The following is a 25898-nucleotide window of genomic DNA, read 5'->3' on the forward strand; positions in this document are numbered from 1 at the left end:
TATATGTCATATATATGTGTGTATGTATATATATATATATATGTATATATATATATATATATATATATATATATATATATATATATATATATATATATATATATATATATATATATATATATGCATATGTGTGTGTGTGTGTGTGTGTGTGTGTGTGTGTGTGTGTGTGTGTGTGTGTGTGTGTGTGTGTGTGTGTGTTACCTTCATAATAACCACGCATCATTTCGCAATTATATTTTATATTAATTGTTGTGTATGCATGTCTGTAATTGCTCATCTATTGTTCAGTCAGTCCGACCAATCATTCAACAATTTAAACAGAAGCAAATGAACAAATAAGAAACAAATAATTACTTGGTGATTATCACCTGTCTGTTGACCTTATTTTTAGGGTCGTCATAGGCGGGTCTGACCTCCCAAACTCCACATTGGGGCACGAAATTGAAGGCCTCCGAATAATGTGGATAGTCTGTTTTGGTATCGTTGTTTTGCGATATGTTATGTTATTCCCTGCTGACTTTTAGTCTGACTTACATTATAGTCTTAATTAGCTGTTAATATTGTTTAAAGTTTCCTCCGGTTAGTTTTTCTTCACTTATTATATTACGATTGTTGTTTAACATTATCCATTGATTTCTACGTAGTTCTCGTCTCTGATAATGAAAAGTTTTACATTTTACATACATACATTACTAACAAAATTAATAAAAATTTATTTCTGGTAATAAAATGATTAAAACCAGAACTTTAAATACTCATTGACAAAGCGCTACGAACTTGTATATGAATCGGAGTAAGGTAGAGGAAACTTCTGAGAAGGAGGTGGGCTGCCGTATTGACCTTTGACACCGACCTCCAACGTTGTTAGCGTGTAAACTTCATCAGGCTCCAGTGACAGGCGAAAACTTGAAAGAGAAACCTTGAAAATTACGACATTTAGAATCAAACATACATTACGTTGAAGACGCTAAACAACGACAAAATCCAATCTAAATTTCAGTTAGGTATAAAAAAAACGCATGTTACACTGTGCGGCATAACATTAACAACTTATTTGTTACCAAAAATGGGAATTATGCTGTCGGAAAAATATAAAAATGTTTACGTCGGCGCTATAGCGTAATGGTTAAGGTGCCTGGCATTGCTGTTGCAGTGACTAGGTTTGACTGCAAAAAGATGCCAGTTTAGCGTTGATTCACATGTATTTATTTACACTCACCGCATGTTTGTTGTTGACACTTTCAAGAAATACTAAAACGAAGAATTGTAAAAAAAATACAATGGCAAAAAGAAACAATAAAATATTCCACTGTAATTTGCCGTTCACAATTTAGCAGCACTTACCATGGTTCATTCACAGTCACGAAAAGAAATTCGCGAACCTTAATAGGCTCCATCTTCACGAACACACTCGATTTCTCACCAAGTCCGTACTTGAAGGAACTCTTCCAGCGATTCAATTTCGTTACACCGCTCTGAAGAAAATAGGAAATAAAATGCAACGCCTAGATACAAAATTTCAGAACTGTCTAAATTCCTGAGAATCCCATAAAAATGACTATATATGCCCATGTTACCCTTCCTATCACATTTATAGGGTAAGAAACATAATATTTTGCGAATTATAACAAAACAGAAATAGCTAAAGCGGGCACTTTATTTGAACAGTTTCCGTAAAATGACATGTAAAACTTAACTTAAGCCGGTAGTTTATTAAAAATTTTCCATAATGGCATGCGAAACTTAAATAGTAAACTGAACAGAAATGAAATCACTGTTTTAATAATAAACAAACCAACCAAAATTCCACTAAAAAAGAACTCTGCCTGCTGGCTAAACACTTCATACTTGGGAATTCTCGGTCTGATGCACTTGGAATGGTTGTACGTCTGCGTATGTTAGATGATAAGTGCAAATAGAGTATAGTTGTACGTCTGCGTGTGTTACGTGTAAATGGTATTTAATTGAAAAACAATAGCTAAAATGAAAAATTAAGAAAAAAGTCAGAAATAAATCTAATGAAAAAAAAAAACGACAACGTCAGGTCAAAACGAAAAAAAGAAGAAATCACCCAAAAATCACTGGAAAAAATTACCAACGCATAGAAATAACCATTCCACAACGCTCCATACCTAACCAGACGCACAACATAACTTCAATGCGACACAACACCACATGAAACAAAGGCACAAAGACCTCCACTTTTTTTTAATCTTATTTTGTATCTTCCAGACAGAGTTTTTAATTTAAATTTAACAAGTGCCTCAATCTGGAAGATATAAGTAAAAAATATAAACAGTACGGAGATTGCCATTCCTTTTTCAAATGATATGAGTACACACAGACCATGGTTTCAATGATGATGGTGATGTCCTTGTTATCGGGGCTGATGAGGGTCACGTAGGTACCCCCCCTCTCCAAATGACCCACACCCGACTCATGCTTCAGGTACCTCCATCCTATCTTCGTGAACTGAGTCGTGTGGGCTAAATAAGGATTTTACAGGAAATGGAATATTTATGATAATATTGGAAAGATTTAAAATCGCTATTAGAGAATACATTTAAAAACGTTTCTAATACTCAAAAAAAAATCACGCTGACCTGTGACCCAGATGGGGTTGGCCACCTCATAATAGCCACTCCAAGGTTCGTTGGCAGTCATCAGTCCGTCTCTCGTGTAGGGGAGTGCGTCGTAATAGCTGGCCACCAAATTCCAGGCTATCGTGCTGCATTTCGATTGGTTGATTGGTTGGTTGGTTGGTTGGTTGGTTGGATGATCGGTCGGTTGGTTGGTTGGATGGTTGGTTGGATGGTTGGTTGGTTGGATGGTCGGTTGGTTGGTCGGTTGGTTGGTTGGTCGGTTGGTTGGTTGGATGGTATCTTGATCGATTGGTTGGTAAAATTGGTAGTTGTTCATTTTAAACAAATAATTGACTTGTGGACGTGAGAATAGTAAAACTAGTGTTGGTAAATAACAATAACAATATTCAGACAATAACTGATTGAAGTTATGAATGAGAAACCAAAAGCATATATTTTGTCACCTGGTCATAAGTCCTTTCACATAATTTCTGTTCAGCAGCTTCAGAAGTATCAATTTTAATCAACATTTTGACAAAATTATTTTGACAAAATTTTATCACGTTATTTACTATATAATATTTTCATTGAAGTGATTTTTGCCTATGGCGTTTTATGAAGTATAATTCATGGAAATTCCCGTACCATTTTTAGCATTAACTAAGGTCAAACCAACCTTAAAACCAATCAATGGAGCTACACATCAAACTGACTAAAAACAAAACGAACTTCTAAAATTTAAAACCTCAGAGCAACGCAGAAAACTTCTACTACTTGAAACATTCTACCAACTAACAAAGAAACGAACGTACGAACAAGCAAACAGACAGATAAACAAACAAACAAAAAATGTGAACTGACTCGAGCCCAACATCCGGCTCCTACGTCATCATTGAAGGTACTGTAGTCCTCAGAGGCCCACAACGTTTTGTTCGTCTTCTGGGAATCTTCCGTGCTTTCAGTTCCAGGGTAGTGTGCCCTGCAAATAGAACGGAGATGGCATTCTACTGCGACCAGGAAGATAAAAAGATAACTCGTGACTGATTCAAAATTTTCTAATTAAAATATGAAAAAGTCAAGATAAAATAGAAACAATATGAGCTGCTTAAAGATGTCAACTTGGTAGTCAAAAAGAGAGAATAATATAACATTATTATCACACAAGCTTTCAGAAGTGGTATTTATTAAACTCTATAAATTGGATATCACAAATTTTATTTTAGCAATTAAAAATTTCGAAGTGGAATATAACCACACAATAGCCTAAGTGGGAAATTTTAGGTGCGTCATTCCTGCTTGCGAATACAGACAATATGACGATTCACTGACTTATTTTTAGCAAACAACTTACATTTTATTACAATAACTTGCCTGATTCAAACACTTTACATTACCTCCTTTACAATTATAAACTTATTTATTTTAATTAATAATAATAATATTAATTATAATACTATAATAATATTAACGTCCCCAACTGACCCTATGACGTCCACAACAGCAGCAAAAGCGGGGTCCTTCATGATGTCAGCACTGACCGACCAGTCGCCATCGGCAACCACCATCTTGACATTTTTCAAGTTGTTTGCCAACAGCAGCTGCTTCAAGACCTGTTTCAATTATATCCTATTATCAGCTATAAAATCAAATAAAAAATTATATAATTATAAAAGTATTATATTATTGCTTGTACAATTCTCAAAGTTTTTCGTTATTTTCATGAAACGCCATTTAATATATTGAACAGCTTGATAGTGTAATGGCTAAGGTGCTTGGCAATGCTATTGCAGTGACCAGATTCGATTACAAGCAGATCCCGGTCGATCATATGCAATGTGTGCGTGTATCTGCAAACATTGAGTGTATGCCTGTTGCTTTTCACAGCTAAAAAATATTAAAGAGAGAATTTAAAATAAAAAATTTCATCTTTCACTGACTATCTTAATGATTTAAAAACTTTTATTTGAACACATACAACATTGACCGTCGAAATGAATGAATGAAATGAATATCTCCTTACCTTCACATATTCCGTGGTGTATCTTCTCTCATTCCAGATCTGGAGGAAAAAAGAATTACAGCCAATTCTAGGAAACGATAAATAGTAAATTGCGGCGTAAAAATGCAAACCACGTCAGAAATGCTTGGCAACTTCAATCTTATTTATAACAATAATTTGTTTATCTATTGATTAATTTAAGTTGAACATTGAAATAAATTTACTTTACATATATACATTCACGTTTTAATGCCAAAGTCCAACAGTGAGAATCTTAGTGAGCATGAGAAGGATTTTTAAAATTTAGTTCTGATTTAGATTTAATTCAACTTTAATTTTATGATTCATCTTTATGACTCAACGAGTCCACGGAGGAGAATGTAATGAGCCATGAAAAACGAAAAAAAAAATGATTTTCAAAATATTTTTTGTCAAGTAAACTATGAAATGATTTAAACAACAATGACAACAACAACAAGAACAGCAGCAACAACAAGAACAGCAACAACAACAACAGCAACAACAACAACAGCAGCAGCAACAACAACAACAACAGCAGCAACAACAACCCACCCCAACGTAGTCAACATCGATGTTGTAATATTTCTTTGCACCCAGTATCCACTTAACGACGTACATTGCCGTAGTGTTGGGCCTGTTGTACGGGTCGGGTTTGCCCTCACCCACCCAGCCTGGGAAAGCCCACGGCAAGCAGGCTATTTTGATGGAAGGGTTTCTCTGCATGGCAGACAGGATGTGTGGTTAGTTATGGGTAGTTAGTTAATATTCTGGAGTTTTTTATTAACGTGAAATATAAAAAAATAAATTGATAATCATTTAACACCCCTATACACTGTTACAACATCATCGCAATTGGGATCAAGACAGACTGAAACTTCACTCCTCCCATAATTAAAAAATAAAACTTCACTTCCATTACATCGAGATGAAAATTAATTAAACCGACCTTCTTGGCCTCAACCATCAGCCACCATTCGTACCCCCTTTCATAGTTCTCATCCCAACTTTCATGCATGTGTGATGATTCAGTGCCGTCTGTATGGTTAAGATTGGCACTTGTACTGATTTATCACAACGTTACAGTTAACGTCAAAATGTAGTCTACTGATAATTCAACAGTCAATTTTTCAACGTTTCAACTACAGCTCATTTTGAAGACCAATAAGTGATTTCTTTCGTAGAGAAGTTGGAATATTGTGTAAAATTCTCGTATCTGGATCATAATTTTAACATGAAAAAAACAACTAAAAAACAACAGTAGTCCTTTAGCTTAAATTGACGGTAAAAATGTATACAACCATATATAACAATTTTGCATAGCGTCATGATGGTTTCTGGTGAGTCTAATCTATACACACAGAAGATTTATTCATCAGCATGCACAGGTGATATAGCAAGCAGGCGTAGTTAGTTGCAACAAACAAAAGTCATTAACAAAAAGTAAGGTGACATCATTTCAACATTAACCTCTATTGATTTATGTAAAGAAAACAGCCTAGAAAATAAAATTATAGCGCCTCAAAATGGCAGAAAAGAACATTTATACAATTTAACCAATATTTTAAAAAAATTAATTTTAAACAAATCTTATCAAATGCATATCATTCTGGTCCCATTCAACAGTGGTTTATGGTCAACATTTTTAAAGAGAGTTATCGAGATAGTGATAAATCAGTAAGAGTCGTATATCATACATTTATAATTTATCACCACTTGAAGTTATCAAAACCGATAAAACCTAATTTAAAAACAGAGTAATAACATTCACGAGATGAAAAATTCTTCGACATTTTATATTAAAATAATAATGATTAAAAATTTAAAAAAGGAACAAATTTTTTTGGTGAAAATAATAAAATCATAAACACCTGTTCATATCAATGAAAGCTTGAATTATCAAAAAAGAAAGCAAGATGTTTGGTATGAGCTGTCTTTATAAATTATTTAAAAATTGTTTATTCAGTCGAATCAAATCAAACAAAAACCGAAATGAATAAAACGAAATGATATAAACTGCTAACCGAAGAAAAATTACTAATTGTACATTCTAATTTTCAAAAAAACTTCCAAATTCCAAAACTCTATTCAGTAAACAAACACCATCTCACTGTTGATGACGCAGCCAATGAAACATTTCTTATACAAACGAACATTAAAAACATACAAGAGACTGTACAATGAAATCCGAACAGTAAAACATCTCGAGATCTAGGTAGAAAACTGTACGAAAGATTATAAACCATAAAACATCTTTTTGTCTTATATCTTCGAACGAACCAACAAGGTAAGAGTCACATGATAAAATAATCAAACAAATGTGATTAGATTAGATTGCATCTATATAGCACTTAACAAAAGTTCAAGAATGATAATTCTACACTTGATCTTATGACGATTACGATGATAAAAGTGTTTTAAAAGTTAACCAGGGAAAGCTAAAAATAGAGAGCAAGACAGATAAAATACATAGTTTTGCAACTATTATCAGTAAGAGAAATTTTTTTATCTAATAACTACTTTTAAAATTAAATTCCATTGTGTAAATTATATGCTGATGCTAATACATTGTACATATGCGTGGCATTAAAAAGTTTGCCTACTCCAGTTAAGAATTATGGCAAATGATGAATATGATTATGATATGGTAGTGTATAGAGCATGAAAAATAATAATGTTAATGCTAGTGATGTTAATCATAACGATTCAATCATCCCTTTTTTTTGTAAAAACTTACCTTTCTGTGTATGTGTGATTGTTTGTGTGTGTGTGCGTGTGTGTGCGCGTGTGTACGTGTGTGCGTGCGTGTGTGTGTGTGTGTGTGTGTGTGTGTGTGGAAATATGAGAAGAAGAAAAAGGAAATAGCATACCAGTTGACTGGGCATCACCTCCAATCTCAACTTTCAAGATGTGCAATGAAGCTGCAAAGTTTGGCTGCCAAATTTCAACATTTATAAAATTTTTTTTCATTTTTTTAAATATTTTTTTAAGAAAAACAGAAAAATTAATTAACCTACTGGCTGCCTATTAACATTCAACAGTAAAAAAATTATTTGGTAAAATCAACAATTGCAAGAATTAAAAATATATGTAATGAAAATTGAAGTGCCACACAATTAAAGGTGAACCTTGAAGAGATAGTCCAGTATCTCATCTCTTTGCTTCGGAGGGTAGTTGACCAGAAGTTTGCTGGTAGCCTGCAAACATTTCACACCACACTAAAATATAAATTACTTTAATCCAATCAATCAATAAAATCAAAAACCTTGAGAATTGTAATCTAAGCAATATTGCATACTGAAGGGAAAAAAGAACAACCTCATTGAAACAACCTCAATCAAGATGGAAATTTTTCACTTGTGAATTTGAACATAACATGTATCACCAACAAGCTATAGAAACTTACTAGATATATATCTATATATAGATATATATATGTAGATAGATATCTTACTGGATATAATTCTACGGCGTAGGTACATTGTGAATCGAAATATAAATGACTGATCAGAACTTATACACATTTAAAAGTTAGAAAATGATTAAAAAATTATCTAAAACTAAGTAAAACAATAATAAACAGACAGCAAAAGATACAAACATATACAAACGAACAGCAACAAATGCAAACATATGCAAACAAACGGCCACAAACACAAATGCAAACATATACAAACACAAACAAACACAAACAAACAAACAAACAAACAAACAGCAACAGACACAGACAGATTGACATAGACAAACAAACAAACATTGACAAACGTAAACCTACCCCTCCTCCACTAATTGCACCAATCCCATCAAAAGACCTTCCATACCCTCCACTCACACTGATGTTGTAGTAGCCATGCACATTCTGACAGAGCAAGAGAAAGAACGACATGCACCAGGCAAACAACTGGAATGACATCTTAATTTGCCTAATTTATTGTTGAATAGTTTTGAAAGTTGAAAGTATATGTCAATCAATATACTGAAAGATAGTAGAACGATGGTGTAATGGTCAATTATTAAATGACCGTACAATTACAAATAAACACAAGTAAGGAAAAACAGAAAATTTAAACTTTCAGTTCATTTGCCAGTTACATTTAAACAAACTGAATGCTTTTACAAATGATTGCAAATGGCAAACTTGAAAGCTAGAAATTAATATTAACCGGATAGAACTATCGTTAACATTTAAAACAACAAATTTTTATTGTCAGTGAATTTAGCTTTTTTTCCTCTACCTAAATGGTATTGCTAGGCTTTATAAAGCTTCCAAAAAATGAACGCTAATGCAATAGGACTTCTAAAATTATGAATTTTCCCAATATACTAGGTAATATAGTCTATTATCTATAAATATATGACATACAAGTACACATTCTACATGTATATATTATGCATATTATAATTATATATATATATATATATATATATATATATATATATATATATATATATATATATATATATATATAGTATATTATATATATTGGAAGGAGACCATATTTTATACAATATTGTAAGAATTCTATCAAATTGATGGTATTAAATTATTAATCATTTAAAGTTGGTCTTTTCAATTTTCCTTACAAGAATTTTCTGGATAATGTTCAATTTAATGGAAATAAAATTATGTATAAACATGAGGATAAAAATGTGCTCACTCTTTCTTTAAATTCCATCCATCTGTGAATGGCATTTGATAATCTATATTTTTGCTTTTACGTTATGATATATGTGTTTGTGTACAAAGTAGTATCAAAATTTAAAAGTTAAATAAAAATAAAACCTATGTAAATTTAAATTTGATTTACTCAACCTCCTCAACCAACAGCTGAATGCAATAATAAATTTAAATAATTAATAAGCAATTACAATAGATAGCAATTGCTGTTTTTAGTGTTTTCAGTGTTTTGCTTATTAATTTTAGTTTAGTTTTTATAATGTGAATTTAACTTACTTAAAAACAAACGTTTATTAAACTAAAAATATTGACTTAACATTGTTACGTAACATTTTTTTAAATGAATTTTTAATGACATTTTTTAAATAAATATATAAAAAAAAGAGTGTTGTAATGTATAGGACTCATTACAATGTATAGGACCATCATGACAACCAAGCATTTTAAGTTTAACTATTTATTTTCAGACATTGACAGTTGAAACCGCGATTAATGATTAAAAAGAATTAATTTAAACATTAAAATAAAAGTTTGACAAATCAAAAAGAATTTATGAACCTTTTTTAATAATAACTCGGAAATTCAAATTTACTTGACAACATTGTCGTTTATTTTAGATTTCAGGTAAATGATTAAAATGGAATTTTACTTCAAATCTTGTGATTTTATGGAATTTGAACTATAAAAGTACAGAAATTGGAAAAGTTTGCATTACTATATTACTTTTTCATTTTTAATTTAGGTAATAAATTAAAATAAATAATATAGTTTAAATTTTATAATATTCCAATGCTAAAATTTAGCGTGCAGATTTAAATATGTATAATAAATAATACATAGATTTAAAGAAGTATATAACATTTTTTCATATGCTATGGTCAGTCATCGTTGCTAACTTCAAGTTATTAAAAAGTTTTTTCAACAACGTTGTACTGTTTTTTATATAATATTACGAATTCATCATGTTTAGGGGTGTGCCAAAAGATCCGGCAGCATGCCAGGTAGAAGAGGAGACGGCCAAACAGGTCATCAAAGGAAGTGTCATCCTTTTCGTTGCTACTGTGGCCGTCATAAGATCAAGTTAGCCATCTTTTCATTTAGGACTTAGGTTTTATTTTTAATTTTATTCATGTAACCTGCAAGAAACACGTGCATCCTTTACCTGTTATTTTTTTTTGTATTTTATATGACGATTTTATGATTTGATGTGTTTTGCTTTTGTTCACATAAGCATAATCATGTACAGTATGTAATGTACAGATATTTTATGTATTATGTACAGATAATTTTTTACAGTACTGGTATCAGATATGTTTTTACTAAAAACAAAGAATGATTTTTAAAAGGATAAACAACACTAACTAAAAATTTTTTAGTTTGTGTTGTTTATCCTTTTAAAAATCCTTCTTTCTTGACTATGTGCACTTGTTTTTTTATTTTTTAATCAGTGACTTGTGATTGTGAGTGAGCTTATTTTCTAGTCTGTAGTGTAGATGATTGTTTGTAACTGAAATTAATTATAATCAATTACAAAACGAGGACGACCTGAAAAGTTTTATAAATAGAAAATAATGCAAACGCTAATTAAGAAAAAACACTTTGGTTTAAAAAGGTACTTTTCTAGTTCAATTCTTTCTTTTGAAATTCTTTTAAAAATTTAGGATTGTTTCTTGGTCTACATAAATTATCATAGTTATTTATCATTTCTGAAATGAAGCTTGGTCTAGGAAAAGTTTGACAAGATTAATTTATTACTGTTTTTTATATTTTTTCTAAAAATGTGTAAAGGTCAATGATAAGGTTAAATAGTGGACGAAAATCTAAAAAATAATTTTGTGAAGACAAATCACTACTTTCTTCTTTGCTTTACAGTTCTGTTTGCAGATGTGTTTACTGATGTTTTAAAAAGTGTCTATGGCTTTTTATATTTCCAGTTTAAAATCTAAAAATTTTAAAATAACTGGTTTGAGATACTAGTTAGCTAAGTTACAGTTAGTCTATATTATTTTTATGTTTTAATAACTTAATCCTAATTTATTGTTTTCAGTTCCCTTTGTCCTGAGGCAATTTTGAAAGAAGAAGATTAAACCAAAACAATATTATATGCACTATACATGGATTTGATGTAACTCTCAGTTGAAAAATACAATTTAAAAAGAGTGTTTGTTGTTGATTTTTGAAAAAAAAACTGTTTATGACGCCGATTTCAATGTAATTGGGATTATTTACGTGAAATTCACATTTTGCACACTGCTTTCAATGGTAGGCTATTTTATTCATACTCAGTTTTGCTTCTATCCAAGAAATTCTCAACGTTCGCAAAATTTTTTGATTTTAAAATGAACGATGCAAATGAGCGAATAATTTTTTGAACGTGCACGCAGTTCTAAGACTTAATAAATGAGCAGTTAAATCAATGATTAAATCTTCCATATGGCCGTTTGCTGGTGTACAACAAAAATTATCGTCAAATAAGAACGACACGTTCGTTCGGAAGACTTCGGGTTACTCATTCTGTTGATTAAGTGTTACAACTTATTCACATGCACATTCGCTTTAAAATATAGATAGAGAACAATTTTCAAGATTCGTCAACATAGTTTAGGTTTTCATTCACAGTTAGTAATTTGTTTAAGATAGAGATGGTTCGCCGTCATATACAATTTCGTGTTAGAAACACAGAAAATTTTAAGAGAAACAAGAAATGTTAGACGCGCAATCTTAGTTAGTTTCGTTTGTTGATTCGTCAGAACTGCCGAATTGATCTCTAGTGAAAGGAAATCTTGTTCCACCTGAAAGAGCACTGACCGAAGTATCTGCCGAATGGATTGCCACGTGACCGTTGACCAGCCCACCACTTCCGCCGGATGTCTCCAAGTTGTATATTTCCTGTCCCATCTTTCTGACAGGAAGCTCAATTTCTTTACTGACTAAGTTGATTTGAGAAAAGGTCGAGTTACCTTCACCAGTTTTATTGTTGAAATTTGGACTCGAAATTGAAGTGTCAGCACTACCAAAAAAATTGCTGGCATGGTTAGAAGCATTTTTTGGACTGAAGTGTACATTAGCACCTTCAAAATTGTTTGCAGTAGTTGAAGTGATTTTGCCTGCCTCCATTTTCTTCCATTTCATTCGACGGTTTTGAAACCAGATCTTAATATGTCGTTCAGTCAAATTGAGAGATGAAGCCAGTTCCACTCTTCTTGGTCTTGAAATGTATTTATCGAAATGAAACTCTTTCTCCAATTCCAGAAGCTGTGACCTGCTGTAAGCTGTGCGAGTTCTTTTGTTGTCGTCCAATATGTGCACATCAGCGCCTGAAATTTAAATATTTCAAAATTATTTCAACTAGTTTTACACATATTTTGCTAGTGATGTTAGATTATTAGAAACAAATTTCGGCTCTCATTGTCTGCTACGAATTTCCAATCCATATTATACAATAACTTGTTCATCCTGACAGCAATTAAACGATTTAATAAATAAATACGGATGGAATTTTGGTAGAATTATTTACCTAACTTAAACTTAGAAATAAGAAAAAACGAAAAATCAAAAAAAAAATCATTTACGGGTTTGGATTGAAAATAAAACAGAAGAGCGTGTATCCCAATCAGGTAGTAAATTACAAAATACAAGGTACATGATTAATGAGCGCGTCAGCGTGAAGTGCCCACCGTGAAGTAGGCTTGCAAATTAATAACGTGTGATGGTGAAATATTTTGTTGTTAATGTTATGGCAGGCTGTGGAAAATGGTGATGATGAGACGGAAAATGATGGCGAAACTTGGTGATAATTTGATGTCTAATTGTCATCAAATTTTTAATCCACTTCAGAATTTTACTTAAAAGACCTCTCTCGACATATGAGAAATGGAAGTAACCAAGTTTTCAGCGAGAATTTTTATTTACCTATTTCGATTTTATTTTAAAAGTTTAGATTATGTTTCAGGTATGATTCTTTGATTACTTGCTTTCTACTTTTGATAAAATGAATAACCATTTAAGAAATATACCTACATAGTCTGAATGATTTGATATATATGTATTTTAAATTTTTAATCTCTCGTTTCAAAGTTGACATATTGCATTCCGTCATCCGATCATATTTGGAAACTAATTAATATACTAACCAAAATGTGAAAAATATCATTCACTACTTTTCACGAGCTAAAAAAATTTTAAAATATGTAAAATGACAAATTGGTAATTGTATTTACTGGCCAGAACAAAATAAAACACATATACACATATATACAAACTCATTAGAAATTTAATGAATGAATAATTATACACATTAATTATAATATGAAACGTACACAACACACACATACACAACACACACATACACAACACACACATATACAATACACACATACACAACACACACATTTATGTATGCATAGTAGAAGCCTATATTGCAAAACATGTGTCAACGTTTATTTGCCAATGCAAGCGATAAAGCCATCGAACAAGTGATAAGGTGGTTTGTTATCGTGAATAGCCCACTTGAAGATGTCATCGCTCGTCATCCACAACCCGTACGTATAGATGCACATTCACATGTTAATGTTTGTATCAAATTTGTAGCATGTTTGTATTATGTTTGCATCGTGTTTGTATCGTGTTTGTATCATGTTTGTATCATGCCTGTATTGTGTTTGTATCGTGTTTATGTCATGTTTGTATTGCGTTTGTATCGTGTTTGCATCGTGTTTGTATCATGTTTGTATCATTTTGTATTGTGTTTTTGTCATGTTTGTATCATCCCATAGATATATAGGGTCTGTGTTACATTTTATTTAATTTTTATGTAGCTAAATATTTCGAAATTTTTGTTGTTTTTAGTTTCTAAATAAATATAAAGTAAAATCGTAAAGCCCGTTCCTTCTTAGGGCCTAACCTTAAATTTAATTTCAAGTTCAAATAATTGCTTATCAAAGCAAAATTTAAAATTTATAAAGAGTTTTTGTATATAATTAACTTGCTAAACATTAGATCTGTTGTCGATGATTGCTATCATGCCTTCAATTTATAGTATTTTTATCATAATTATCACAAACAATTTGATAAATTTTTCACAAATCTCATTTTTTAGACAAATAATTTTTAACTAATCCGAATTAATTTTTTATAATTTTTTATTTACATCTCGGACGATAATGACTTTTAAACGAGCACTTTGTAATCTAAAAACAATTGTAAGTATCTTTGAATTGAAACACGAAAATTGACTACACAGTGCCAAGAAACTATTGGATTGAGACTACCAAAACTTCTGAAGCCTTGCTCCACGTCAGGCATGTTGGATGCATTTTGTATGCTAATACTCAGATAGAAACACGGTCCCATGTTATGAAAAACCAGAGCGAACAAATAAAAAACAAAAGTGGAGTATATCAGTTTCATTGAAGAGCTATTTTCCAGATTTAAAATTATGTATTATTTGTGTCGTTGCTCTCATAAAAGTCAACTTGCTACACAACAAGTCAAGGATAATAATTCCTTCCTAATTAATAATAATATTGAATTTCTATATAAAATGTCCAGTTTTTAAGAATATTTTAACAATTTCAAAATTGTAAAATTTAAATTTCAAGAAACATCTTATTGCCTTCTGTAAATCTCTTTATACTAATTTTTTCATTTAAAAACAGTGGAAAAATCAATAAAAAAATAAGTTTCGTAAAAATATGGTTCACTAGTTGGAAACTATAACCCAATTTTAATGCATGCTATTTTAAATCTATCAAATTTTTAAATTTAAACTTCAGCATCTCGATTAATGAAGAAGTAAAATTTTATAAAAAAAAAATATTTGTCCAACTTGTATAAAATTCTTATTTCCATAAGACGCGTGGTATCAGATTTCAATATAACATTTCCACAGTCTCGTTAAAGTCATAAAAAGTAACTCTTACAAAAATGAATTCATTCAATAATAAATATACCGACCAATCCAATTAGATTTCCATTGTTTGGCGTGAGATTTCGTCGTCTTCATCCATGGAAACTTCAAATTTGATTCGAAATTTTTCCCTCCCTCAGTCTGATTAACTTTGTGGGCTTCATTCGATTCGACGTTAAAACTTTTATGATTATCCAGTTTTTTCTCGAAAGTAAGGTTGTTGATGCGTGTGTTGATGTTGTTGCTGTAGTTGTGCTGGTGAGCCGGAGGTGGCTGGTTTGACAAATCTAGTTCGAAACATTGTTGAAGATGTTGTTGAATTTGTTGATGTTGTTGTTGTTGTTGTTGTTGTTGTGTTTGTTGAAGCAGTTGGGGATGCATTTTGTGTGTGACATCGGAGAGGATGGGTTGCGATTTTTTTAAGTAAAGCATTGCTGTAAAGATAATTTATTCAATTCATCTAATTAACATTGATTGTCGCTTCATTTCAATACCTACTTAATATTTCAGAACGTCATAAACATCATGTCATAACTCGTTATTCAAAACAAAACTTCAAAAAAAAGAACTAAAAACGAATGACTACATCTACTTAGACGATAAAATCAATAATTACTTTTTATGTAGAAAGAGTATCCGAGGAGGAGACAGACTTCTGTTGTTGATAGTACATAATTTATTTTCTGTCACAGGGTATTATTGCACAGTGCACACTTTATTTTATGTGTACAACGAGAGGACTCTGTTTCATACACTCTGTTGCTTTAAGTTCATATATATGTATATATATATATATATATATATATATATATATATATATATATATATATATATATATATAAGTTTCTGTTGTATAACCTGTTTTATGAATGTGATTGCACATATAGCGTAAGTAAAGTATACATCTCATATCTTGTTGACGAAATCACTCAAAAAGCTTATCTGAACATTGAGGACATGATGAATTGATACTTCGTTCAAAACCTGACGACCAATGACGACTGACGACTTTTTGCAACGGCCAATAGTATTTGCTCTTTTATCGGAGAAATATTCTGATTGGTTGTCTGTCGAATGTTTGTTTTCCTCGCGATAATGGTTAGCATGTCGTCAGAAAGTTGATTCTGACGAAGGTGATAATAATGTTTATGCAATAATAATAATAATATAACTGCCGTCTGCCTATCTTTCTTTCCTCGTATATCTCATCTCACTATCTTGTTCTCTTGCATTGGCTGCCTATAAAATGTCGAATAATTTCTAAAATTTGCACATGGATGTATAAGTTTCAATCTAAATTTTTTCCTATGTACTTAACTTATCAGATTTCTATTTCTAAAAACTTTTGTATGATAATAACTTTTTACGATAAAAAATTTCTTCTCAGAATGATTATTCCGCTAGATGTCATCAAACTATGGAACAATTTTTTCGTTTTAAGTAAATGGAAAGTAATTTCCAACGATTCGTCCGCAGGCAGAACTAATTTATTGGCATAGTCTTTCTCTACCACTGAACTAGATATGAATATTTCTAACGTAACTGATTTTTATTTCTGGTTTTTAAAATTATTTGAATCATTTTTTGAAAGCCGTCTATGCTATTCATCCATTCATGTACCACACGTTTATCAAATTATTCCGTTCGTTGCTTAGTCTTATTGTTTTATCAGGGTTTTGTAGCTTTTAGCTCATACACCAAAATTAAACAACATTAATAGATCATTCTTTAAAACAGTTTATTGCTCCATTTTGTTACAATATTCCTATCCAATGAAAAAATAAACAAGCTGATAGACATAAAAGGCCGAATTCCCTAAATTTGTCACACGGCATCAGATATTTTGAGCTTGAATGACGGCATTAATGTTGCCATTGTAAACAATGACGTCATTTGTTTCCGGCGGAAGTGTACTCAGCTCTTGACGGTTGGCCATCTTGTTTGTGATCTTACAGCGCGCTTGATAGCAGCGTGTCATAGGAATTTTTTTAAAATTGTGATGGCTTGTGTTTATCATTCTGGAGGTTAATCTAGTTTAAAATGTGTTTTTATGTTGAAATAATTTTTCTGAATGCTTAATTTTTACTTATTTTATGGAACAAAACCACTAACTACTCTATTTTCCCATATCAATGTGGTCTATTTGATTTTTCATAAGATATAACATAATTTCAATCAAATTATTTTTGTTTTAAATCAATTAGTTTTCTTGTTCATTCAATTAATAACTTCCGGAACCACTAGAAAAATATTAAGACAAAACAACTTGCCATTTGGGTCTTAAATTATCCATTTTTTTATCTACTGGTTATCTAATTTTTTTAATTATTTTCTATTGATGGATGAAAAAGTGTTATACATATGGGTAACATATCACTTTTAAAATCACGTGAAAAAATAATTTTAAAAATATTTAATATAAATATATATGTATTTATATAACAGCTTAAACGAGGTTTACATTCAGCTGAGTGCATTCAACGTTGATTTATAAATAGAAATAAGCATATAATCAAAAAACAGTTGACTTGACAAGTATTTATCGGAATCAGACTGCTTCGTGGATTTATTTGATGATTCCCATAGCTTCTGCCCGGTTTATTATCTGCAGCATTGTTCCCTGTGTGTCTTCAGACTGTGGAAGAGTTAATAACGTTATTGTTAGTTCGATGCGTGTACGCTTAGATATGGCGAAGTGCTTAAATCTACACTTGTATATGTACAGTACATATTGTACGTTTAGGTATGAATGCATGTTGCGTTTTGCAATCTTTTGGGTTAAAATGGTTTAGATACAATTTCAATTCAATGAAGGAGGTTAAGAGCGATACCTCTCTTAGGAGCACAGCAAAGAAGCAGCCATTTCCGAAGCATGATGGGTAAAATGTGAGGTACTGACCTGAATGGATCATTGAAAATTACACAGCATTTACGTGAAATTTGTCTTAAGTTTTATGAAAAAAGGTTTGTCAAATTTTTAAAATTTTTTGTTTCTTTGTTCAGCATTGAAGATAAATTTTTTTAATTACTTTAAATTGTAATAACGTCGTTTATTAAGCGAAACTGTGACATGAATATTAAATTACATCTATTTTTATAAAAATACATAAAAATTATTTTACAAAAGAATATTATATAAATAAAGAAAACTACCCTTCTCAAACTGGTCGAACCCTTCAACGTCATCTTGACTTAGCGGTACGGTAGGCGGTGATGGTTTGAAAGGAGGTTTGTTTGGCTTCTGTGTCTCGTAGTATCCCAGTGCGTCGAGGACCGTCTGCTTGTTCTCCTCGTCTGTCAGTGATCTCGTATAGTAGACCCATCCTAATAGGCCTTGTACTTTATTTCTCAGGAAAATTTTTCATGGGAATTATTGATGGGAAATTTTTAGGAAAAATTTTAATTAGGAAAAATTTTTTTATTGTAAGGGAACAAATTTCATTTATAAATAAAGATAATTATTTATATTATTTTTGATATATTTTGCGTTTATTTACTCCTAAACGATTAATTAGTTTTATTATAATAATATTAATTTTATTTATTTATAATTTACACGTTATTTTTTATATTTAAGAAATTCATATTAAAAAATTATTATCAGGACGGATTAGGTGTAGCGTGGATTTTTAAAAGTTGTGAAATATTTTTAATTATAAATACTCAGTACACATTAGAACGTTCCTCATTAGGTTTCTCTGGTCACTCTTCAGTGAGTTAATTCTACTCTCGTCTGAAGATCCAAGAGCGAGATCTTTTAGAGCTGTTAAATCTGCAAAAAATTGAAGGTGCATTAAAAGTTTTGGATTCTGATTTCGTTCAATTAAAAAAATTTTTTTCAGCTGAGTCGTGTAAGATTTTGAAAGAAGTTTTCCTATAATGCTATGACGTATCTTAAATACAAAATATTTACCGTCCGCATATCTTTGATATTATTCTGTTTTAGGCCTATATTAACACGTTAAATAAATTTAAAAAATTAAAAATATCTAAAATTATGAAAGACCAAAAAATTAATGATAAAAACTTATTGAAAGCAAAAACTGGTGAATGTAAGCTGTTGAATTGTAATAAGAAAAAAGTAAAGTTATGTCGTGACAGTCTGGTTTTTAATATTAGGCCAACTTTAAATGGTTCCATTAACTGTAGTAATTCGATGCCAAAATCGTTTTCGAAAGTTAGAAATGTCCGAAATGTTTCGAATTCTAATAAAAAAGAATCAAACGCGAACATTAATTCTGACCACTCTTTCGGACAAACAAATCATCAAGAGTTGAAAAATTCTGCTATCCAGTCAAGCCATGACAAAAATGAGTTTCGAAACTCTAAAACGAAACTCTCATCAACTCCTCCAGAATACAGGGACAAAATTGATGAAACTATTGAGACACTAGAAAAAATTAAATCTGACGACGTAGGAAAAACAAATGCTGCTCCAGAGAAAAATTTGTCCATAAATTCAGAGAAAACCAGGACTACATCCAAGCTAATGGACAAAGTAATCGCAACGACTGATTTGAATGAAAATGTTAAAATGACATCAAACTATCTAGGAAAATTTAAGAATACATCAAAACATTTAGACCCAGTTAGACCTGCTTCTACTTACTCTGACAAACAAAAGATTGTTTTGAGACATCTGACACCATCTGAAAAAAATATATCAACATCGAGAATTTCTGGGAAAACGCCTGACTTAAATGAAAAAGTTAAAATGACATCAAACTATTTAAGAAAATCTAAGAATATATCGAAACATTTAGACCCAGTTAGACCTGCTTCTACTTACTCCGAAAAACAAAAGATTGTTTTAAAACATCTTCCACCATCTGAAAAAAATATATTAACATCGAGAATTTCTGGAAAAACTAAAATTGGATCAGCCTATAAAAATGTTCGAGGTGCATCTACTTATTCTGGAAAAAAAAACATAGCTGTTAGTCAGTCCAGGGCGGTAGATAAAGGTGATACTGATCATGTTAATACAACTGACAGACGGGTGGATAGAAGTCCTTTAAACGTAAAAGCCGATACAAATGAACTGACAGAAGTTGCTGATACAAATGAAGCAGATGTAATAAACAGCGAAATGAACCTAACGAAATTAGAACCGACTACAAACCTCACTACGAGGGATGACGAAGAGGAACTTTTATTTCTAAATCAATCGGCGGACTATGAGTTGAATACTGGACAATCTGATAACATTAACGTAACTTTAGAAAAACTGACCAATACCAACTTACCATCCATTTTTTCAGCGAATTTCGAAAATAATGAAAACCTGATGAGCACCCGACAACAAGAAGAAACCGCCCCAGTTTCAAATGCAGAAGCTGATCATCAAACTTCGCCAATAAAATTGCCTCAAAAAGAGTCTTTCAATCAAAATAAAAAAACAGGAAACGAAAGTTTTGACACTGTGGCACAGCTGGGCCCAGAGAACCATATAGCGGAAAATTTTAACTTGAATGACACTTCTCCAGCTAATAACGATGAAAATATTGTTGGAAACGTTTTCGAAGCTAACAAAATTAACTCTATGGACTTAGATGTTCCAGATGAAAAAACCAAATTAAAGAAAAAAAGTTTAAAAAGTGAGGAAGAAGTGAAAGTACAAATTAGCTGCAATCGAACATTGATCAGTGAAGCCTCTGGCCAGCGTTCCGGGACAGATGCCAGCGAAATCAGAATGCAAATGAGAAAAACAGTCAAAACAAATCTACAAAAGGTTTATTTTGTTTTATATTATAATATGGCTGAACATATAAACATGTCGTTTCCATCAAACAAACTGATTAACTGGCTGAGAGTTTTGAAACTTTTATTGTGAATTTCAATTCAGTAGCCTCACGATAAATGTTTTATGTCCATTGTCCACCATATTAATTTCGTTTTTTCTACTGTTAAGACGTACGTAACATGTTACATAGCACATATGAATCGTCTTACAATTTTAATTAATCTCTTCGAGTAAATTGTTCAACTCACATTCATAGAAATTAACGTTTTTATCATAAATTAAGGAATCGATGGATCGATCATTTTTACTGTTAAATTAATTTAGACTTGATTACTACTGCTCAAAATTCTGAATCAGCAATTTTATTCAAGAGACAAAATCACCTTAATGACATTTTTTGAAAGTAATCAAATGCTGATGTGCTTCAAAACATTGGCTTTACCTTCTGTAACTATCATTTTAAAATGAAATAAAAGTTAGATGTCGAACTATATCGAACAAGTAGGCCTAATCTATAAAGGTAAAACGTCTCTAATTTTAAGATCCTGTTTTTATGTCATAAAAATTAAAAGTAGTATTTATTATTTACACAAACAATTAATTTGTTTTTGCAGATGATTGTTGAAAAGTTGTGTAAATGCAAAAAATCTGGCGTTAAAGACGCAAAAGTCTTATCGAAAAGCTCCGAAGTTTTATTTAAAAGTGAAAGTGACGAGTCGGAACCAGACGCCGAGAAAACAATGAGAGATTTATTCTGCGAGAGAACCCCTTACGAAAATGAATTCGATTTGTATCGAGAAAAAGATCATTTTGCCCAAACACGATTAGTGGCATCAGATCAAAGAAAGAAATCAAAAGAGTTTAAAGATTACGGCAGCATTACATCAAAGCCTGATATAAACTTAATCTCTCAATTTTTCTACCAACTCAGTCAATTCCAGCATTACGCGAGTCACCATCATTTTCACGATCCCAGCGACCCCCACCAGCATGATTTCCACAGTCTCATTCCTTCCATTGGACATCTCATCAACGCAGTCGTTCCGCATTACGTTCATCACCATTCATATCACCACACTCAACATCATGACGATAGTAATCATTTCCAAGCATCGGCTGAACACCACCACCATCACCATCATCACCTTAAATTTCTCACTGATCTAACGCACCAGTCACCTTCATCCGTACCAAGCGCTGCTCACCATCACCACCAACTTCAGGAAAACATTCCTGTTGCTTCAAGCCAAGGTCACGTCATGAACTTGGTCGATGAGTTGTTGTCGCTGTACTTTTCAGCGAAGTCGTTAAAAGAGCATTCCACATCTAATGATGGAAGCATGTCACCTGTAAAAAGAATCGAGTCGATAGATCGGGATTTGCTGGTTGAAGCCTTGAATAAACTGGAGCATTACCACTCTCATCACTACCAGCACCACCATCCACATCACTCTCCGCACTCCCAACTTAGCAGTACTCTGGCAAACAAGCAGAGCTACTTTCATCACTTTCACTCGCCTTACCAGCCCAATCACACGTGCGATTCTAAAGAAGTTAAGAAAGTTAAAAAAGGTTTGTTCTGGAGAGATCCAAACTGAAAATTTGAAATTATTTAAAAATGCAATGTAATATGTGTACTATATTATTTTATATTAAATTATTTTAATTTATTGGGTTGAAAATAGTTAATTTGTTAGAACTTATCTTTCGCGAAATGTATAAATATATATTGTTTAAATTATTTCAACAATTTTTGCTGCTTTAGTGGAGAAGAAATGCGATGTGAAGTACGGTTGCAGGTGTCAGAACGGACACCTGACGCCACTGTCACGATACGATCTCGAAGGAAAGAGAGTTGGTTGCAGAGTTCTCGACAAACATTTGAAGTCGGATTTCGTCAAGCCAAAAAAAGATCTGGAACAGGTTAACAGAAAAGTTGGAATGAATTGTCTTTTTATGATGTGAAATATGCTGTTTACAATTTGTGAAAAAAAAATTGTAAATCTATATTTTAAGTGAAGTTGAAGTAGTTAATTGATGCAACCATTTATGCCAGGCTCATTATAAATAAACGACAGAAACATTAAAAAAAGTTTAAAATTCAACAAAACAAAAACACATAGATCATGAAACTGATGTCCGAAGCACCAAAAACTTCAGGTTTCAACCCATTAGAGAGTGAACTATTTGTGAAACTTTTGAAGAACAAGCTGAGCATCACCAAGCATGATCTACCATTCATTCTAAACGTTAGACATGTTACTCAATTTGCTATATCATCCAAAAGTACACAAAGTGTACTTTTTTTACAAAAAGTGTACTGAATATTCCGTACTATTGTACGTACTACTCAAAATATGTACATTAGATGTTCAACACAATAATAACATTGAAATACGCTCTTATAATATTGACTGATGAACTTCAAGATGTGTAGCCAGCCGAAAAAGTTTCCTTTACCCCGTGAATTATAACAAAAATGATTCAAAATTGAAATTTATAATAAGTTGAAAATAACTCCTAGAAAATTGAAGAATCAGAGAAGGAAAATAAAGAGAGATATGAATTGGAAAGGTTGATGAAAGTGAGGTGAGGAGTGTGTATGATTTGTTTGAGTTATAATCATGATAATGCTTTTATTTGTTGTTATAACCACCAATAATATTACGATGTACTCGTTGCAACTGTGTTAACCTGTCAAGATATTATTTTAAATTTTTAAAAGCTAAAATTCGTAACATTTTTCACTGAAAAATGGTTAAAGGAACGGTTTCTGAAAGTAAATTTGACTCCTTATAATTATCGTTTCTTACCAAATTACTCCAGATTATTTAATAATGTTACAATACTGTTATGGATGATTAGGGCTTGATGAAAATCTGCTTATAGGCTGATAAAATGAATTGAAATTAATTAAAGTTTTCCCAAAATAGATTAAAAAACTTTTTTAAAACACGACGTACAGACACGTAAATGCCGGCAAATTGAGTGAAAATCCGACAAACGAAGACGTCTTCAAAAAAGTAATTGATCAATCTACAAAATGAAAAATGAATTTTCCGCGGGTGGCATGCTTTATTTAAGTTGTCTATGTTTAGTATGAGATGACTAATGACAGTGCTTCTAGAGTTTATGTAAATAATGATAAAATATAACATTTGTCGTTTTATTTGTAGAAAAACAGAAAGATAAACACGAAAGATTAAAATAACTAAATAATAACAATGTATCAAGCAATATTATGTTAAGATTATAATTTTAAACTGAGATTTCTACATAAGGTATTAACAATAAATAATTATAGGTATGTATGCTTTTAGTAACTTGAACAGTTTAACTGATTTTTTTTAGATCATGAAGAAAAAGTTGGACCTAATGAAGAGATGTCAGCCGGTGTGGGCGCAGAAGCAAAAAGAACTAAAATTAGGTTTCCTCATTCAGTTTAAAATCCTTCACCAACAAATCATTTTACTTTTTTGTCACCACCTCAAAATTCTGTTTAAAGTTGAAATCTCAGATTGCGAAATCTAGATTAATTATCAAATGCTAATTACTACATAGTAGTCAATTTTAATCGAATCGTTTTAGTAAATCACCATCAAATGTGAAGGTTGGTTAAGTAGGAGATCCATCCTAGATCTAGAAACAGGTCTTTAGCCAATTTTGAAAACTTCCAACAATCACAACCAATTTTTTGATCATTCAATTGCTATGATAAGTAAAACATTTAGGGTTATATTTATAGTTGTATAAGCATATGGGCACCTAGCACCAAGGGCGGATCTCCGATTTTGCTGCGAAGGATAGTATCAGTTGAAGGATACCTTTTATGTTTTTTTAGCCAAAGAAGAGAAACAAATGAAAAAGCATTTGTTGAAAAAGTCGAGTGGAAATGCTGACGAGGAGGACGGCGAAAATGATGAGACGAATGTGGAGGAGGTTTTGAAAAAAAAGAAGCAAGAAGAAACGTGCCAAATTATTTCAAGAGATAGAAAGTTCGATAGGATCTACGCGCGTTAGATGATTTTTTATTAATTTGAATAGTTTGTAAGATAGAAAATTATAAACTGTTGCCGTAAATGAATTAAAATTAAAGGAAATATCATGCAGACAAAATAAATTATATGTGAATTAACTAATATTTTCTAACGAATTAGAAATAGTAATTACCGAACAAGTTATTTCATGCTTAAGTACATAACATTGATTACTCTTAACAGTTCGGATGAAACTTTTGCACAAGATAAATTCTGAGGAAAACCTGAAATTTTTCCTTGAACACTATCCAAAAATTCGTGCCTTGCCTGAAAAAGTAGCTTTGGTGTCTCAAGCCGATGAAAAAGATGACGGGAATGTCGGAAAACCCGTAAGCAATAAACAGATACAGAGATCGGCCAGCACCTCAAGTATTCTCTCCAATAAATTCCCCACCATTCCGAAACATATACCATCGTTGAAACCAAAGATTAGTAAACCGACTGTTGTGAGGAAAAAACCCAGACATTTTGGTTTGTGAGAAAGAAATTAAATTAAAAAATTTTCCAATTTTTAATTTCTTTTTTAAATTTTATTTAGAAAAATTGAATGTTCGAGGTAAGCAATTATTGGGTTGGAATGGAAAGGAAAAATCGAACTATGGAACAGAATCATTTCTAGGATTGGACACCGACGACGGTGGTGGTGGTGGGAGCAGTGAAACAGTTTTGAAAGTTACTAAACGTTTCGTCAAAGTACCCAGAAGTGGGCCAACATGGACTCCCAGAGAGTCTATACTACAGTTTTGGTAATGTTGCTGGGTGCTTCAAATAAATGACGTCCATATTTAATATGATTAATATAAAAAAAATAGAGTCGTACCGAAAGTTTCGGTTAAAACATTTTTTTAATGTTTTTTGCATGAAAAAATAAGATTTGCTAGATATTACAGTAGATAATACTCTTCAAAATTTAAAAATTACTGTTAAAACTTG

At 31.6% G+C, this 25898-nt stretch overlaps 4 protein-coding genes across 4 annotated transcripts in view; 1 reads left to right on the top strand and 3 right to left on the bottom strand.

The window, feature by feature from the left end:
• The window catches only part of HELRODRAFT_157218 (hypothetical protein), a gene marked incomplete at both ends in the record, with an annotated part of 9517 nt that extends 1005 nt beyond the window's left edge, over positions 1 to 8512 (bottom strand). Inside the window, 17 exons of the mRNA XM_009022147.1 lie at positions 355 to 469; positions 778 to 919; positions 1383 to 1475; positions 1800 to 1889; positions 2347 to 2486; positions 2604 to 2728; positions 3047 to 3084; positions 3444 to 3561; positions 4065 to 4192; positions 4603 to 4641; positions 5155 to 5319; positions 5549 to 5637; positions 6070 to 6071; positions 7337 to 7340; positions 7470 to 7533; positions 7728 to 7796; positions 8375 to 8512. Of these exons, the coding sequence (XP_009020395.1) occupies positions 355 to 469; positions 778 to 919; positions 1383 to 1475; positions 1800 to 1889; positions 2347 to 2486; positions 2604 to 2728; positions 3047 to 3084; positions 3444 to 3561; positions 4065 to 4192; positions 4603 to 4641; positions 5155 to 5319; positions 5549 to 5637; positions 6070 to 6071; positions 7337 to 7340; positions 7470 to 7533; positions 7728 to 7796; positions 8375 to 8512 (1559 nt within the window). The remainder of the gene's footprint in view (positions 1 to 354; positions 470 to 777; positions 920 to 1382; positions 1476 to 1799; positions 1890 to 2346; positions 2487 to 2603; positions 2729 to 3046; positions 3085 to 3443; positions 3562 to 4064; positions 4193 to 4602; positions 4642 to 5154; positions 5320 to 5548; positions 5638 to 6069; positions 6072 to 7336; positions 7341 to 7469; positions 7534 to 7727; positions 7797 to 8374) is intronic.
• A 2922-nt stretch (positions 8513 to 11434) lies between these two features.
• On the bottom strand, positions 11435 to 15910 carry HELRODRAFT_100536 (hypothetical protein). The gene is made up of 3 exons (XM_009022148.1): positions 15802 to 15910; positions 15233 to 15619; positions 11435 to 12594 (listed from the first exon to the last, which is right to left on the bottom strand). Exons 2-3 carry the CDS (start codon positions 15615 to 15617, stop codon positions 11999 to 12001), a joined length of 981 nt encoding a protein of 326 aa, XP_009020396.1. The 5' UTR covers positions 15618 to 15619; positions 15802 to 15910; the 3' UTR covers positions 11435 to 11998.
• Positions 15911 to 17019: 1109 nt separating this feature from the next.
• Positions 17020 to 18979, bottom strand: HELRODRAFT_174727 (hypothetical protein; the record flags this gene model as incomplete). The annotated part of the gene is made up of 4 exons (XM_009022149.1): positions 17020 to 17144; positions 17923 to 18084; positions 18339 to 18532; positions 18858 to 18979. 4 exons carry the CDS (start codon positions 18977 to 18979, stop codon positions 17020 to 17022), a joined length of 603 nt encoding a protein of 200 aa, XP_009020397.1.
• A 203-nt stretch (positions 18980 to 19182) lies between these two features.
• On the top strand, positions 19183 to 25715 carry HELRODRAFT_174728 (hypothetical protein; the record flags this gene model as incomplete). The annotated part of the gene is made up of 10 exons (XM_009022150.1): positions 19183 to 20916; positions 21543 to 22500; positions 22694 to 22851; positions 23052 to 23177; positions 23453 to 23517; positions 23894 to 23951; positions 24280 to 24355; positions 24770 to 24943; positions 25149 to 25436; positions 25504 to 25715. The coding sequence occupies 10 exons, from the start codon at positions 19183 to 19185 to the stop codon at positions 25713 to 25715; spliced, it is 3849 nt and encodes a 1282-aa protein (XP_009020398.1).
• Positions 25716 to 25898: the final 183 nt, after the last annotated feature.

The sequence above is a fragment of the Helobdella robusta genome (genome assembly GCF_000326865.2).
Source record: "Helobdella robusta unplaced genomic scaffold HELROscaffold_30, whole genome shotgun sequence".
NCBI lineage: Eukaryota > Metazoa > Annelida > Clitellata > Rhynchobdellida > Glossiphoniidae > Helobdella > Helobdella robusta.

What these genes read in the sequence shown, in the direction of transcription:
- HELRODRAFT_100536 (XM_009022148.1), bottom strand. Translation starts at nt 15,617, where the DNA reads ATGCTTTACTTAAAAAAATCGCAACCCATCCTCTCCGATGTCACACAC. An exon ending in ATGGAAATCTAATTGGATTG is followed by an intron (nt 12,595 to 15,232) that starts GTCGGTATATTT and finishes TTTAAATTTCAG; the next exon opens with GCGCTGATGTGCACATATTG.